Source organism: Anarrhichthys ocellatus, unplaced genomic scaffold (assembly GCF_004355925.1).
Source record: "Anarrhichthys ocellatus isolate YVR2014 unplaced genomic scaffold, GSC_Weel_1.0 scaffold76, whole genome shotgun sequence".
Taxonomy (NCBI): Eukaryota; Metazoa; Chordata; class Actinopteri; order Perciformes; family Anarhichadidae; genus Anarrhichthys; species Anarrhichthys ocellatus.
Window position 1 is genome coordinate 1,225,015 of NW_022280106.1, and position 16,097 is coordinate 1,241,111.

At 41.5% G+C, this 16,097-nt stretch overlaps 1 protein-coding gene across 3 annotated transcripts in view; it reads right to left on the minus strand.

The window, feature by feature from the left end:
• The window catches only part of csnk1db (casein kinase 1, delta b), an 18,233-nt gene extending 6,556 nt beyond the window's left edge, over nt 1-11,677 (minus strand). For all 3 annotated transcript variants that reach the window (XM_031873902.1, XM_031873903.1, XM_031873904.1), the window contains exons 1-8: nt 11,191-11,677; nt 8,244-8,354; nt 5,243-5,391; nt 4,192-4,420; nt 3,910-4,080; nt 2,025-2,173; nt 1,639-1,807; nt 1,049-1,188 (exon numbers count right to left, since the gene is read on the minus strand). In XM_031873902.1, the coding sequence (XP_031729762.1) occupies nt 1,049-1,188; nt 1,639-1,807; nt 2,025-2,173; nt 3,910-4,080; nt 4,192-4,420; nt 5,243-5,391; nt 8,244-8,354; nt 11,191-11,266 (1,194 nt within the window). In that variant the 5' untranslated portion in view covers nt 11,267-11,677. The remainder of the gene's footprint in view (nt 1-1,048; nt 1,189-1,638; nt 1,808-2,024; nt 2,174-3,909; nt 4,081-4,191; nt 4,421-5,242; nt 5,392-8,243; nt 8,355-11,190) is intronic.
• Between the last annotated feature and the right edge of the window lie 4,420 nt (nt 11,678-16,097).

Sequence of the window (16,097 nt, forward strand, 5' to 3'; positions counted from 1 at the left end):
CTCTGAGGGCCCGCACTGGGCACAGCAGCCTTGACCTCTCCTCTCCTGATGGGGGGGGCGGGGTGTCAAACTGCACGAGCTGGATAGGCTGGTTGATATGTGAGCGTGTCAACACCTTTGGGAGAAACGCTGCATTAGGCCACGAAGTGACACCCAAGCCATCCGAGTTCCACCTCAGACATGATTCATTCACCGACAGGGCATGCAGCTCGCCTACACGTTTAGCTGACGTGATGGCAAGGAGAAAAAGCGCTTTGGCTGATAGCCATCTCGGCTCCTCCGCCTGTGCCAGGGGTTTAAAAGGAGGCAAGCATAGGGTGTCCAGTACCAAGGGTAGTTCTCATGCAGGGGCCTTCAGGGCGCTCGGGGGACGCAATCGCAGAGCCCCTTTTTAGAAAGAGGGACACCAGTCTGTGGCTCTCTACTGTGTCATTGTCGACCTTAGTATGCTGCCCCGAAATAGCGGCCATGACATGTATACTCCAAGGGTAGAGGGAGACCGACCCTTATCCAGGAGGGACTGTAGAAACTCAAGTACAGCAGGCACGGGGGAAACTGTGAAACACGCCATTCCCTCCTAAGAGGGACAGCTTGTCGCAGCCTTTGGAGGGCGAGATATCCGCAACTCCGACCGGTGGTCACAAGGCTACAGCGACAAGCTCTAATATGTTTTGATCGTAGACACATCTTTGTTTAAGCTTATGCTACCATGGTAGCTAGCCTGCGTAGCGAGAAGATGAAAAAGGACTGATCTCAGGATGACACCAGAACTTATAGATGACGGGGGTCATCCGAGGTCACAGGTAACTTTGTTGATATAAATACTCGAACTGCGCATGCGAGAGAGAGAAGATATCCAGTGTTAAGCACTGCCTCTGGCGGTCAGTAAGGATGAAATAGAACTACCACCTGCATACTCAGAACATAGCTGCTTCTTCTTCGAGCCTAGCCTGGACTTATCTTTGCTAAGTTTCCTCTTTCTGCTCAAGCTAGTGGGTTAAGAGACACTAAAAGAAGGGACAAAGTGTGTCTTCAGGGTGTCTTGTACCTGTGAGGTGGACATGCGGGACGTGTCCTGCCGTCCTGTTAGATCCGATGATGACACATTGACAGGAGCGCCGCGGTGCAGTCGCATGCTGACCTTTCGTTCACGCTCCATCCCAGACACTTGTCGAGGGGACGTGTTTGCTGTAGACCAGAGAGCAAAAACAAAGACCACCATCAAGAAATGATATAAATACTGCCCTATATGCATCATATTCCATACAAAAGGGACTGGCTTTGGTTTTGGATTTAAATGCCAGAGTTTATGCAATGACATTTTTCTTCACACCTTATTGATAAGAAAAAAAAAAGCTTGAAACAAAATAAGGTAAAGTGCATTATTGTTGTCAACTTTATATCAACTATAGCTAAATCCAAGTATAAAATGAAAGCTGAAAGTCATGAAAACACCATACATATAATTATTATTATACTATTTCCACAATTCTACTGCTGACAGTTGGAACAAAGAACATTTTGTAAACCCCTGGATTCTAGCCTTAAAATCATGAAACACTTCACACTACGCTGATGCGTTTTACAGCATTTGCATCAGGATCACGTCACAGGGACAGATGGCTGGAGTGAACTCACCTGTGTGGGAGGTAGGAGTTAGAGGGGTGGGCGGAGCTCCGTCCTGGGCTCCTCGTGGCCGTCCTGATGCAGCAGGTATTCCTCGGGCCACAGGGTTCCTGCCGTGCCTCAGCCTGTCCTCTCGGTCCCGGCGCTCTCTCTCTGCTTCCTCTGCTGCACGGTTGGCTCCCTGTGTATGGCAATAACAATGAGTCAACAGTAAAACAGGACTACTGCTACGCTAGCTCTGTGAGGCTATGCTTTGAGCTAAATGCTAACGTCAGCATGCTAACATAGTCACAACGGCTAATCTGAATCACAGCAGGTATCTACAAATACTGATCAACATTTGAAGTACAAATTGTGGCTGATGTTTCAAACCCACAGACATTCTGATTAGTACTCACAAACTTGAGCATGTTCCAGTCAAAGACATAGTCATAAGAGAAGCCCTGTCTGTGGAACAGGTTTCTGAAGAGCTGCCGTAGGTACGAGTAGTCCGGCTTGTCATCGAAGCGCAGGGAACGACAGAAATTCAGGTAGGTTGCAAACTCAGCTGTGACAGAGAGGGAGAAGACATTTCTCAGCTGATGGAAGTGACCAACCAGTTCTTGATTGCCATCGGTAGATATACAGTGGGTACGGAAAGTATTCAGACCCCTTTAAATTTTTCACTCTGTTTCATTGCAGCCATTTGCTAAAATCAAAAAAGTTAATTTTATTTCTCATTAATGTACACTCAGCACCCCATCTTGACAGAAAAAAACAGAAATGTAGAAATTTTTGCAAATTTATTAAAGAAGAAAAACTGAAATATCACATGGTCATAAGTATTCAGACCCTTTGCTCAGTATTGAGTAGAAGCACCCTTTTGAGCTAGTACAGCCATGAGTCTTCTTGGGAATGATGCAACAAGTTTTTCACACCTGGATTTGGGGATCCTCTGCCATTCTTCCTTGCAGATCCTCTCCAGTTCCGTCAGGTTGGATGCTGAACGTTGGTGGACAGCCATTTTCAGGTCTCTCCAGAGATGCTCAATTGGGTTTAGGTCAGGGCTCTGGCTGGGCCAGTCAAGAATGGTCACAGAGTTGTTCCGAAGCCACTCCTTTGTTATTTTAGCTGTGTGCTTAGGGTCATTGTCTTGTTGGAAGGTGAACCTTCGGCCCAGTCTGAGGTCCAGAGCACTCTGGAAGAGGTTTTCTTCCAGGATATCTCTGTACTTGTATTCATCTTTCCTTCAATTGCAACCAGTCGTCCTGTCCCTGCAGCTGAAAAACACCCCCATAGCATGATGCTGCCACCACCATGTTTCACTGTTGGGATTGTATTGGGCAGGTGATGAGCAGTGCCTGGTTTTCTCCACACATACCGCTTAGAATTAACGCCAAAAAGTTCAATCTTGGTCTCATCAGACCAGAGAATCTTATTTCTCATAGTCTGGGAGTCCTTCATGTGTTTTTTGGCAAACTCTATGCGGGCTTTCATATGTCTTGCACTGAGGAGAGGCTTCCGTCGGGCCACTCTGCCATAAAGCCCCGACTGGTGGAGGGCTGCAGTGATAGTTGACTTTGTGGAACTTTCTCCCATCTCCCTACTGCATCTCTGGAGCTCAGCCACAGTGATCTTTGGGTTCTTCTTTACCTCTCTCACCAAGGCTCTTCTTCCACGATTGCTCAGTTTGGCTGGACGGCCAGGTCTAGCAAGAGTTCTGGTCGTCCCAAACTTCTTCCATTTAAGGATTATGGAGGCCACTGTGCTCGTAGGAACCTTGAGTGCTGCAGAAATTCTTTTGTAACCTTGGCCAGATCTGTGCCTTGCCACAATTCTGTCTCTGGGCAGTTCCTTCGACCTCATGATTCTCATTTGCTCTGACATGCACTGTGAGCTGTAAGGTCTTATATAGACAGGTGTGTGCCTTTCCTAATCAAGTCCAATCAGTTTAATTAAACACAGCTGGACTCCAATGAAGGAGTAGAACCATCTCAAGGAGGATCAGAAGAAATGGACAGCATGTGAGTTAAATATGAGTGTCACAGCAAAGGGTCTGAATACTTATGACCATGTGATATTTCAGTTTTTCTTTTTTAATAACTTTGCAAAAATTTCTACATTTGTTTTTTTCTGTCAAGATGGGGTGCCGAGTGTACATTAATGAGAAATAAAATTAACTTTTTTGATTTTAGCAAATGGCGGCAATGAAACAAAGAGTGAAAAATTTAAAGGGATCTGAATACTTTCCGTACCCACTGTAGAATTATGCAATAACTGATAAATAAATAAGTTGAGACTCACAGGGGTATCCCTTGCAAAGCACCTCAATGGGGGTGGACATTTTCTTCTCACTGATCCGTTCATACTTCTGCCTCTTGGTGGCAGCCTTGAGGCCTTGCCAGGGCAACGAGCCCAGATTAAAATACATGAGAACATAGCCCAAGGACTCCAGGTCATCGCGCCGCGACTGCTCTGTAGAGGGGGACAGGAAGGATGAAGAGAAGAAAAGAAATGTTAAAGTCATGACTGCAGTCAGAAATGGTTTAATTGCAGTAATGTGCCAGTTCAGTGTGTTTTGTTTACCAATCCCCAGATGTGTGTTGATGGAGGCGTAGCGTGCAGTGCCAGTCAGGTTCTTGTTCTCGCGGTAGGGGATGTGCTGGTGTGTGCGAGCGTCACGATACTTTTTAGCCAGGCCAAAGTCAATAATGTAGACCAGGTTGCCCTTTTTGCCCAGACCCATCAGGAAGTTATCAGGCTTCACATCTCTGTGGATGAAGTTCTTGGAGTGAATGTACTCAATGCGACTGATCTGTAATGGAGAAGAACACAATAATTAGGTCGCTACACCACATTAATATGAGGCTATTTCGGCAAGCGCCAGCCTAACAGCTGTGCACTCACCTCGGTCTGACAGCTCCTTCTGTACACCAGTCAAGTCACATTTTGATAACCAGGGCCGATTAATACCGACTGAACTTGATGACCATGATGTAAATGAGAGCAAACTACGATGCTTATGTTGACCCTTGGTACCCAATCATCATCATCAACTGTTAACCGACAAGATTAGTGCGTTGCATGCATGGTGCAGTGGTTTAAGTGCAACGATTACAGGATGCACAAACAGGTTAAATTCATAATTTAAAGTTATCAGCCACAACGTTGTGTGCATTGTTGCGGACACATGCAGCCACTTCCCAGTGAGTCTCCTAGTTTAGATGCGGAATCAACTCAAATGACCTGTGTGTCCCCCAGTGTGTTGCAAGCCTGGCCTAACGTTAGCGAGTGTCCGGGCGAGGGCATGTGTGACGATGAGTATGAAGTTAGCAGTAATGTAATAGTTGTGAACGTAGCAGTTCAAGTTAAACATAGCACATTTAATTTACAAAATTGATGTAACAGAAAAAGATTTTAAATGGTAGTAGCACTGAACTGCACATACAGTATGTCCCAATGACGTGCCCAGATAAACACTGAAGCCCTTTCTGCTCTCATTGCCAGCTGCTCTGGGTCACTGCTAGAAAGTGTGATGTAATCTGAGAGGACACTGGGATGTGTGCAGGCAGTGGTCAGAAGGTGTGAGAGAGAGTGTGTGAGTGAGTGAGTGAGTGGAGTGAGTAGGCAGTCTCACCATCTGATCAGCGAGCAGCAGCACTGTCTTGAGGCTGAACTTGCGGGAGCAAAAGTTGAAGAGATCCTCCAGGCTGGGCCCCAGCAGCTCCATCACCATCACGTTGTAGTCACCTTCTGCTCCGCACCACTTTATGGTTGGAATGCCCACTGCAAAAACATGGTAGTAAACACAATTCCAATGGTGAGAACAAAAAAATGGAACACCTCCGATTGATATACTTCACTTGCTGAAGGCAAAGATCTCCTAACACAAGCAACAGTGTTCCGATGTGAGGGTCCTGGGACAGAGGATGTCGCAGGTGTACAGATTGTGAAGCCCTGAGGCAAATTTGTGATTTGGGGCTATACAAAATAAATTGAATTGAACAGGTGAAGTCGCCTGCAGTAGCATCACTTAGGGAGGTTACCAAGCGTTTGATGATGTGCATGAGTTGTAACAGTTTGCCCTATTCAGATTCTCTATCCCACTCCTATTATTCACGGTGGCAGGAGGCAAACAGGCTGCGCTGTAAAGCGGAAACACTAGCAATGGAGCCACCCATTCCACCACATATTTTGTGGTGTTATGATTTGAAATGTATGTATGTATGTATACATACACACATATATATACATACACATATATACATACACACACACATATACATACATACATATACATATATACATATACATATATACATACATATACATACATATACACATACATACACATACATATACACATACATACATACATACACATATATACACATATACATACCTACACATACATACATACAGTTGTGTGAAAAAGTGTTTGCCCCCTTCCTGATTTCTTATTTTTTTGCATGTTTGTCACACTTAAATGTTTCAGATCATCAAACAAATTTAAATATTAGACAAAGATAACACAAGTAAACACAAAATGCAGTTTTTAAATGAAGGTTTTTATTATTAAGGAAAAAAAAAAAATCAAACCTACATGGCCCTGTGTGAAAAAGTGATTGCCCCCCCTGTTAAAACATAAATTAACTGTGGTTTATCACATCTTTGGAAAGCCGAGTTCAATTTCTCTAGCCACACCCAGGCCTGATTACTGCCACACCTGTTCTCAATCAAGAAATCACTTAAATAGGACCTGCCTGACAAAGTGAGGTAGACCAAAAGATCCTCAAAAGCTAGACATCATGCTGCGATCCAAAGAAATTCAGGAACAAATGAGAAACAAAGTAATTGAGATCTATCAGTCTGGAAAAGGTTACAAAGCCATTTCTAAAGCTTTGGGACTCCAGCGAACCACAGTGAGAGCCATTATCCACAAATGGCGAAAACATGGAACAGTGGTGAACCTTCCCAGGAGTGGCCGGCCTACCAAAATTACCCCAAGAGCACAGCGACGACTCATCCAAGAGGTCACAAAAGACCCCAGAACAACATCCAAAGAACTGCAGGCCTCACTTGCCTCAATTAAGGTCAGTGTTCATGACTCCGCCATAAGAAAGAGACTGGGCAAAAATGGCCTGCATGGCAGAGTTCCAAGACGAAAACCACTGCTGAGCAAAAAGAACATAAAGGCTCGTCTCAGTTTTGCCAGAAAACATCTTGATGATCCCCAAGACTTTTGGGAAAATACTCTGTGGACTGACGAGACAAAAGTTGAACTTTTTGGAAGGTGTATGTCCCATTACATCTGGCATCTGGCGTAAAAGTAACACGGCATTTCAGAAAAGGAACATCATACCAACAGTAAAATATGGTGGTGGTAGTGTGATGGTCTGGGGCTGTTTTGCTGCTTCAGGACCTGGAAGACTTGCTGTTGTAATCCTGAAGGAGAATGTCCGGCCATCTGTTCGTGACCTCAAGCTGAAGCACACTTGGGTTCTGCAGCAGGACAATGGTCCAAAACACACCAGCAAGTCCACCTCTGAATGGCTTAAGAAAAACAAAAAGAAGACTTTGGAGTGGCCTAGTCAAAGTCCCGACCTGAATCCGATTGAGATGCTGTGGCATGACCTTAAAAAGGTGGTTCATGCTCGAAAACCCTCCAATGTGGCTTAATTACAACAATTCTGCAAAGATGAGTGGGCCAAAATTCCTCTACAGCGCTGTAAAAGACTCATTGCCAGTTATCGCAAACGCTTGATTGCAGTTGTTGCTGCTAAGGGTGGCCCAACCAGTTATTAGGTTTAGGGGGCAATCACTTTTTCACACAGGGCCATGTAGGTTTGGATTTTTTTTCCCCCTTAATAATAAAAACCGTAATTTAAAAACTGCATTTTGTGTTTACTTGTGTTATCTTTGTCTAATAATTAAATTTGTTTGATGATCTGAAACATTTAAGTGTGACAAACATGCAAAAACATAAGAAATCAGGAAGGGGGCAAACACTTTTTCACACAACTGTATATACACACACACACACACACACACAGTACATTTTTTGAGGCCATACTTTCAGGATTAAATCACTTCCAGTTGTGTCCCTTTACCTATAAGTGTGGCTTCAGGATCAGAGTAACCAATGCTGTGTTCACATCATTTGTGTTTATTCACATTACTAGCGTGATCACTTGTGTTTATTCACATTACTAGCGTGATCACTTGTGTTTATTCACATTACTAGCGTGATCATGTGAATACGCGAATGAGGCGAATTTGCGTTATTTGTGGAGCATCATTCTAACCACCCGGCATGATTTTGCATCTCCTTGCGTCCATTAGCGTCTTTGCATTGACTTGGTATGTAAAGTAAAAGATTTGCTTGGCGTTTGGTGTGAACACAACATAAGGATGTGAGCTGATTGAATGTTGCAGTCAGTCTCTCTCCCTCAGCTTTGTAGATCACTAGCTATTGAACTCATGGATCAATGACATCTACATGGAGTAGGAAGACCGTGGTGGGTCGAGAAATCACATAGGAGGATGATGAGGAGATGGAAACTGAGATGCAGCACAGAAGTCCAATGAGAGATGAAGAACCCAGTATTGAGTAGCAGTATTGTGAGCTGATACATCACCTCCTCCTTGCATCATCTTGTAGATCTTGCTCTCGATGTGGAGCTGGGGGTGTTTGGTCTTCACACATTCCAACTTAATCGCAACCTCCTCACCCACTGAAATATCTGTGCCTGGAAAAGGACAAATGTTAATACACATGGTTACTTTAATCCATCAGTTCACCCATGATACAAGAAGAAACACCACATACAAACCTAGTCATCTGGTTATATAGATAGCTTCAGTTTTATCTGACAAGACTTCTGAAATATCCACCGCTAACACTTGAATTGTTTGTAATGAAAACTGTTACCAAGAGATTACCTTGAATAACCTGACATGTTGTTTGACAGCTTGCTGCTTCCTCTTTTCAAATGTATATTTGAATGCTGTGAGTAAGGATGTATTTATCACATTGTCTATGCTTGTGCGGTATTTTCTGATATATCTAGTCCTGTAACGTTATCACTGAAGGTACCTGATCTGCACTGAGCATGTGCAACTCAGCAGAGATGAGAAGAAAGCGGAAAAACATTACATTATGATTCTGTAAATTTGATGCTGTATTATATTTAGTACTTCTGCTAGTATTATGAAACGGACTTAAAAACAAACAAAACATTTTATGAATTTGTCACATGAGGGAAAAAGGGTTTTAGTGTTTCTTTAGTGTATTCACTGACAGAAAATCAGTTTAGTTGTTTATCAAGCTAAAATGCCAGATTGTCTAACATGTAACAGGTTAAACAATAGGCTTACTTTGAATATTGGCAGAGAAACACTAAATTATGAGTTGTGGCTTTTGTGTTCGGTAACTGCTGGGTGCACAGGCTGTGACACAAATTGTGGGCTTTTGGGACAGAGCCCAAGTTCTTAGTTCAGTTACAGTACGGCAGCTGAATTAATCCTGTGCCAATACAGAAACATGTCAACATCAGATTACAGGTTCTGTAAATATGATATAAAAAACAACATATAGATATAAACTGACCCTGAGAAGTCTCCTATGCCTGCATATCAAAGGCTATTTTGCCTGAGAGCTAACTGATGCCTGGACTGACTGGACTGGAAAAACCAGTCTGCCCAGTGTGATCACAAACACATTCACATGACTACTCAACAGTAAATCCATGTCACACATCGAATGGATGATAGAAACTAAATGAAGCCACCTTGGGAAACAGAGAGGCTGGTAGTTTGGTTGTGGTAGGTTCACTAGCTTCTGTTAATCGGGTTAACCTCAGGTGTGAAGCTAGCAGTCTAGCTGCCTCTTCCTCCAGACGGCACGGGTCCAGCCAGCTCAGGCTACTCCTTTATTTGACTGTATGGCTACGGTGACACCCATCAGATGTAATTTATTCTGTGAATAGCTAAATAAAACTCTTGGCTGTTGTATGTGAAATGTGCTCGACAAGCCACTGTGTATGTTCATCTCCGTTTACATTTTGTCAGAGACAATTTTAAAAAGGCAGAAAAGCGACAGTGTGATGCAGTAATTTGAAGTGTCAGGGTGGGTTGTGCTGTAATACTAAGTATTATTATTATTATTATTAATATATATTTATTTATTATACTATAATACTAAAAACAGCTGTACACAAGTGGTGAGCCTAGGGAAACCATCTAGAGCAGAGGTCTTCAACAGGGGGTCCGCGAAATTTTTGGTTGATTACAAAAAAAATAAAAATAATTGTCTAAACATGAATCTGTCCATTATTGTAATAGTTCAGTATTGTATGCAAGATAACAGGTATGTTTATGCATAGCAGTGGCACTAATAGGCCATCACTCATTTTCGTTTCCACATTTATGTTTAAAATGAAAACATCAATTTGAATAGCTTGTTTGCATGATTATCATGCAATTGACAGACAATTCACTACTCACTGTACCTTGCACATGTTTAAAATAAAAACATGAATATATGAACCTGTGTACTATTTGAATAGCTTAGTATTGAATGCACAATAAAGATGTATGTTTATACATGCCACTAGGCCCAGTTTAATATAAAACACAATTGCATACAATATATATGGTTGGGGGTCTCTGCTCCATCTCTCTATCAGTTTGGGGGTCCTTGGCCTGAAAAACGTTGAAGACCCCTGATCTAGAGGATTTCTCACAGCTTGTTGCAGCTATATAGAGATGAACACAATGACAACAGAACTAAGAGAAGGAGTCACAACAACCCTGTTTGACTCTGAAGAATATCATTTAAATACTGTGCTTACGGACCGTAGAGCTGTGAACTGGTATGTGGAGGATTCAGGACTAAACTAGCTTGTATCATCGGTTTGTTGACGAACAGAGCTGCGTTACACTAAATATCCTCTGCGGTAACGTTACAGCTGTACTCTACCGGCTGTCCGCCAGCTATCACAACTGTCCAGCTGTAGTTTGTCATTAAACTGGAAGTGAACGCCTGTGACACTTAAGCGGTTATAACATAAGGCCACGGCGGACGACCGTGGGGATTGTCTCGATGAGAACCGTGAGGCTAACGTTACAAGCAGACACCTGCTTCTACTCAGCTCAGTTCTTCTACAGTAACGTTACAAACCGTAACCTGGCCGCTGTGTGTTTAGAAAGATGCTTCTAAAAAGCCAGCAGTAGTTTGAAGTGTTCACTGCTCGTATCCAGCATAATGCCAGTTAAACAAGCTAACGTTAGCTGTCTTCACCTGCAGTTTCTTCATGCCTGCAATGCCTCAAATCGGTCATGGTTCTTCAATTAACATCGAATTGATAAATCCTTACGTTACAGTAACGTTCGTTAACTTGGCGACACAGAGGTATCTTCAAGGAGAAGTAACAATTAACGTTAGCTATAGGTTAATAAAACCAGGATATGAACGTTAATGAAATTCGGACTGTGACATGTTTTAACAGCTTGCTCATAAAGCACAGGTAATACACGGGTAACATTTGGTTTGTGAAGTTGAAGAGAACACATTCCACTCCTTACCTAAATAGATGTCCCCGAAAGAACCACTTCCGATTTTTCTGCCCAGTCTGTATCGGTTCCCCACTCTCAGCTCCATTTCGTTAATAGCAAACGTTAACTACGTCTGTTGCTTCGTGTGTGTATCTCGGTAGTTAAACGTTGCGTATCGGTAATGTTAAGCTTTGAATCTTTTGTTTACGTTGCCTCGGTTAGTCCTCCTTCCTTGACTGCTTTACAACCCTAACCCTTAATTCACATTCCCCCGCCCCCCACAATCATCCCAGCTCCTATTGTAACAATGCAAAATGTCACCATCCCTTTTTTATCTTTCTGGGAAACGAAGACTTAAAATATCGATATCATTCGATAGTGCGAAACGCGTAGTTTATGTTATCCGTATTTTGGGGGGTCATTATTGCCCCAAATTTAAAGGATGGAGGCGGATTTTGCGGATAGACTACACCTAATCTTTCGTAGCGTCGCTCCACTGTCCGATTTGTTTCCTCCACCGTGAAAGCTGCTGGCGTCACTTCCCCTAGCAACTACAGGCAGAAAAACTCAGGTACAGTAGCTACATGGCGGTATTGCAAGCCAAAAAATTGGCCTTTTGAAAACATGGCAATGCTTTTAACATACAATTTCATGATGATGCATATGGGAAAATCCAGATAGCATCCTTGCGTTTGGTTCATATTTAGAAAGCATGGCTTAAATCTCCAGGTATAACAGGTATTCACTGTTATTCAAGAATATTTGGGCAACTGTGCATTAGGCTACTACATAGCATCGTGGCTGCGTTATCCTGACATAATACAAAAATATTGTACTGCTTGGTGAGCTATATGTTGTGTTTTACACATTGGCTTTTGCAGTAGAATGCCAATTAATTAGTGTAAAACATTATCAGGCTACCAAGTCACGCTTACTCAGGGGAAATACAAGCAAATTGTATTTGTGACTGATTCTTTAAGTCCCCAGGCTTAATAAAATACAAATGAATAAAAGAATAAAACAAGCCAAAATGAAGCAACACAAACGGAACATGTTGCTGCTAATACAACAAGTGTGTGTGTGTGTGTGTGTGTGTGTGTGTGTTTTGCACATATTATCATATTGTAATGAAAACAGAAGTAATGGAGCAGTTTGAGTAGCTGTTGGATCACTGTAAACCATATTAAAAACACAGTAAAACTCAACATCCACATCCTCAACTGTGCCACAAATTCATTTTGTATTGTAAAGTGACACACTGTTCTGTGATTTGCATATTAGGATGTGGTTACCAAAAACATCTGACTTCTTCCTATGAACGTAATTTGATCTGCTGTTGGCCAGACATCTTTCAATTGTCAAACAGAGTTTTGATTGAGTAGAGAAATGTACATCTTGTGTGTTGTTACAGCATTCACACAAAAATGAGTCTGTATTAATAAACAAGGTGAAAAACTGAGGTAAAATTCTGTATTGGTTGTTGCGTTCATCACAAATCTGTCCATCACTCTGTTGAGAAGTCGACCATGCTCCTCTGTAACTTTCCCCTTTGCACACATCACATGACAGGACACATCTTAGGTGGAAACATCTCATGGAAATACGTATATTCAAACAGTCTGAGTCGTGCCCTCATTGTCAGACACAATTTTTACATCTAATACATATTGATACATATTTTCTATTTTCAGAAAATAAAAGTACTTTTATATATATACAGTATATGTAATAAATAAAAAAATATATAATATATAAATTATTATACATTATATTATATTAAAAATATATATATACACGTGTATATATATATATGTGTTTTACAATCAACACATGAAATGATTAAGGCACTTGCAAATGACAACATAGCACAAAAAAACAAACATATTTTGGTGTTTAATTTTTACCTCTTTTCTTAAGATGTCACTAAACATTTTATTACTTTTTTTTTTTTTACAAAATGTACCAAAAAACTGGCAACGAGGAAGATCTTTGATAAATAATAATGATAATCAATTTGAAACAAAATTGAAATCCTACCCTCGAAACAAAAAGGAAATCTGGTTTGAATTGACATCAAACTAAGCTTGTTTACAAGATGTTTAGCTCAGGCTGATCTATAGAGGGAACACACACACACACACACAGAGAGAGAAAAAAAGAGAGAAAGAGATAGATCAGAGGAGGTCGTACTCATCCATGTTAGGTCAACGCAAGCTCACTAGCCACGCCCACTGATTTGAGTTGAGATTTTACTCATTGGCTGCATATGGAGCCGGCAACACAGGATTTTTCTCATTGGTTGCCTGTGTGCCAGTCAACACAGCATGGAGGCAGCTCATATGGCAGACCTGTTGTTCCACGGATTGAGTAACCAGCTTGCACGTGTCGACCAATGCTCTGCATGAAGTCACATCCTGTAGGAAAAGTGAGTTCACAGTTTAAGACAAGCTTCACAGTGTAGAGTGAGGCCTCCTGGTTGAAATTTCCTTTGTACTTGTCAGTTTGAGAAATATCATTTTGAATAAACACCAAATCAAATGTTGAAGTGTCCACTACAATAAAAAATAACAAGATTAGCAATGTAATGAAATTAAATGAATGAGTTATTATGACACACTGCCAACATGAGTGTAGTGAAGAAGAAGGAAGCTTGCCTATATTATCATTTAAAATGTACAGCTTGTTCCATCCTACAACTGACAGCAGATGTGCTCCAGTTTCCTCCCACAGTCCAAAACATACACATCAAACATTAGGCGTGGATGTGAGTGTGAATGTGTTTGTGTCCCTATCATAGACTAGAATAGTGACATGTTCATGGTGAATCCTGCTTCCTGTCATAGGTTACAGTTACAGTGTTTACCTTGTGTAAACTGCAGTGACGTGTTTTCAGTAATGGAGATTATATTACTTACTATTACCATTCATTCCTGAACAGAATCAGGCTCTTGGTGAGTTGTTTTGGCTAAACGTGGAGACTTTAAGTAAAGACTGATCCAGGAAGACAATATGTGCTGACTTTCAGTAACTTTTAATTGAAACAGTTAGTGTAAAGCACTTCACACTTCAGGGCAGAGCGTGCTCTCAGCTGGTTGGGGAGCTGCCAGAGTTGAGGAGGTTTAATCCAATCATTAGAGGGTTACTGTTCTCTATCCCTGCATCAAAACAATATCCAGTCACGTGCCTTCAGAACACACTGTAGTCTGCTCCATCACATGTGGGTGGTTGGCATACAGTATAAGCCTGACATTTTTTTATTTTAAACTTCAAATATTAGGCATGGAAATTATTAGGTTCTGTTGTATGGACTTTTAGATTTCCAAAAATATAGATGGCCTTTTAGATTATTCATTGGATTTTGAATGTATTCACCAATTGTAGACTAATACTTGTTGTATTAGGGCCTAAAATTGCCATAGATGTGACATGAAAGTTATTGTTATTATACAATGAAAATGGGGTAAACTTTTCTTCAGTAACTCACATTATCTCAACCTTTTATCATTAGTATTTTAGAATCGCATTTCTTGCAAATTCATAAACACAGTAAATCTGTCCATCTTCTAATATAGTTTAGACTAATTCTGACAAATCTGTTCCATTGAGATTTTTATGATTCATCACTAACAAAGCTTTTTTTATTATCACACCAAATGATATAGTGAATGGGTAGTTCTTTTGGGCTGTGCCCGACCGGGCTCCATGGGTAAATCCTGGCCACCAGGGGCTCGTGGGCAAGCCTCCCTCCCAGGTCTGGCTCCATGAGGGGGTTTCCAGTCTGTGCAAGGTGCTGCAGCTCCTTTCTGGCCGATTCATTAAGTCTGTGAATCGTTCTAAATCCGGCCTCTCTCCTGGGATTAATTTTCCTCGGTGAGACTTGCAGGAGCTATTACTCAAGACAACAGAACTCCTAGGATGGAGGGGCCACACAAACCCCTCCACCACGATAAGGTGGTGATTCTTGGAGGGGCCACCTTAGATCAAGACAGAAGGAAGAGAGAAGCAAACTCATCTTAATGGTTCAAAACATGGTTTAGCAGACGGTGAGCATTGTGCGTCTTTCACAGATTATAACCGATCAACAGGTATACATGTTGACTCAAGCATCAGTTTGGGAGACATAGGTGTACAGTTTTAGTCACTAGAGGCGCAGTGTCCTCACTGCCTAACCGTGCTGCTGTAACCTTTGAAACGCAGTAGCTTATAGGGCCATGTCTATACCTGGTGACATCCTAAAATCATAAATACCAAGAGCACGAATGACAAAAAAATCTGTCATTTATGTTTTATATTAATCATTCTTTGCCATTCAGACTTTACATTTTGCTGACATGTCTTAAGTTCTTCCATTTGAGCTTCATCCAGCCAATAAAATCCTTATTACATAAAGAAAATAACCATTTATGATAACTAACTGTTGTATAGGTTTATGTTCACATATATATACTTTTAGATTTATATTTATATTGTACATAGTCGTGAAATGTTTATGCTTACATCTGTTCTACTTTGTTGTTGTTGTCCTTGTACGTGGAGAGCAACGAAAAAAAGAAACAAAATTCAAAACAAAACAAAACAACAGGCTCATATTTTCTTAATAATATGAATTAATCTAAAGATGTTGAAATAATACTTGATAACACTCACTTTTTGAGTTCTTTGCAGAATATCCATTATATCCAACTGTACCTTCATCTTGCCAAGGTCTCCAATCAACGGCCCTCTTTCCTGCTCATGTTTCTGACATTGCACAATAACATGTTCTATTGTTTCCTCTTGCCCACAATAGTCGCATTTTCCTGTTTCGTGTTTACCTATTTTTTTAAGCATACCGTTTAGGCCAGTGTGTCCAAATCTAAGCCTTGATATCACCGTTTCCGCTCTCCTGTTCCTCCCTGCACATCTCATTGCTCCCACTTTCCTCTGAACTCAGTAAC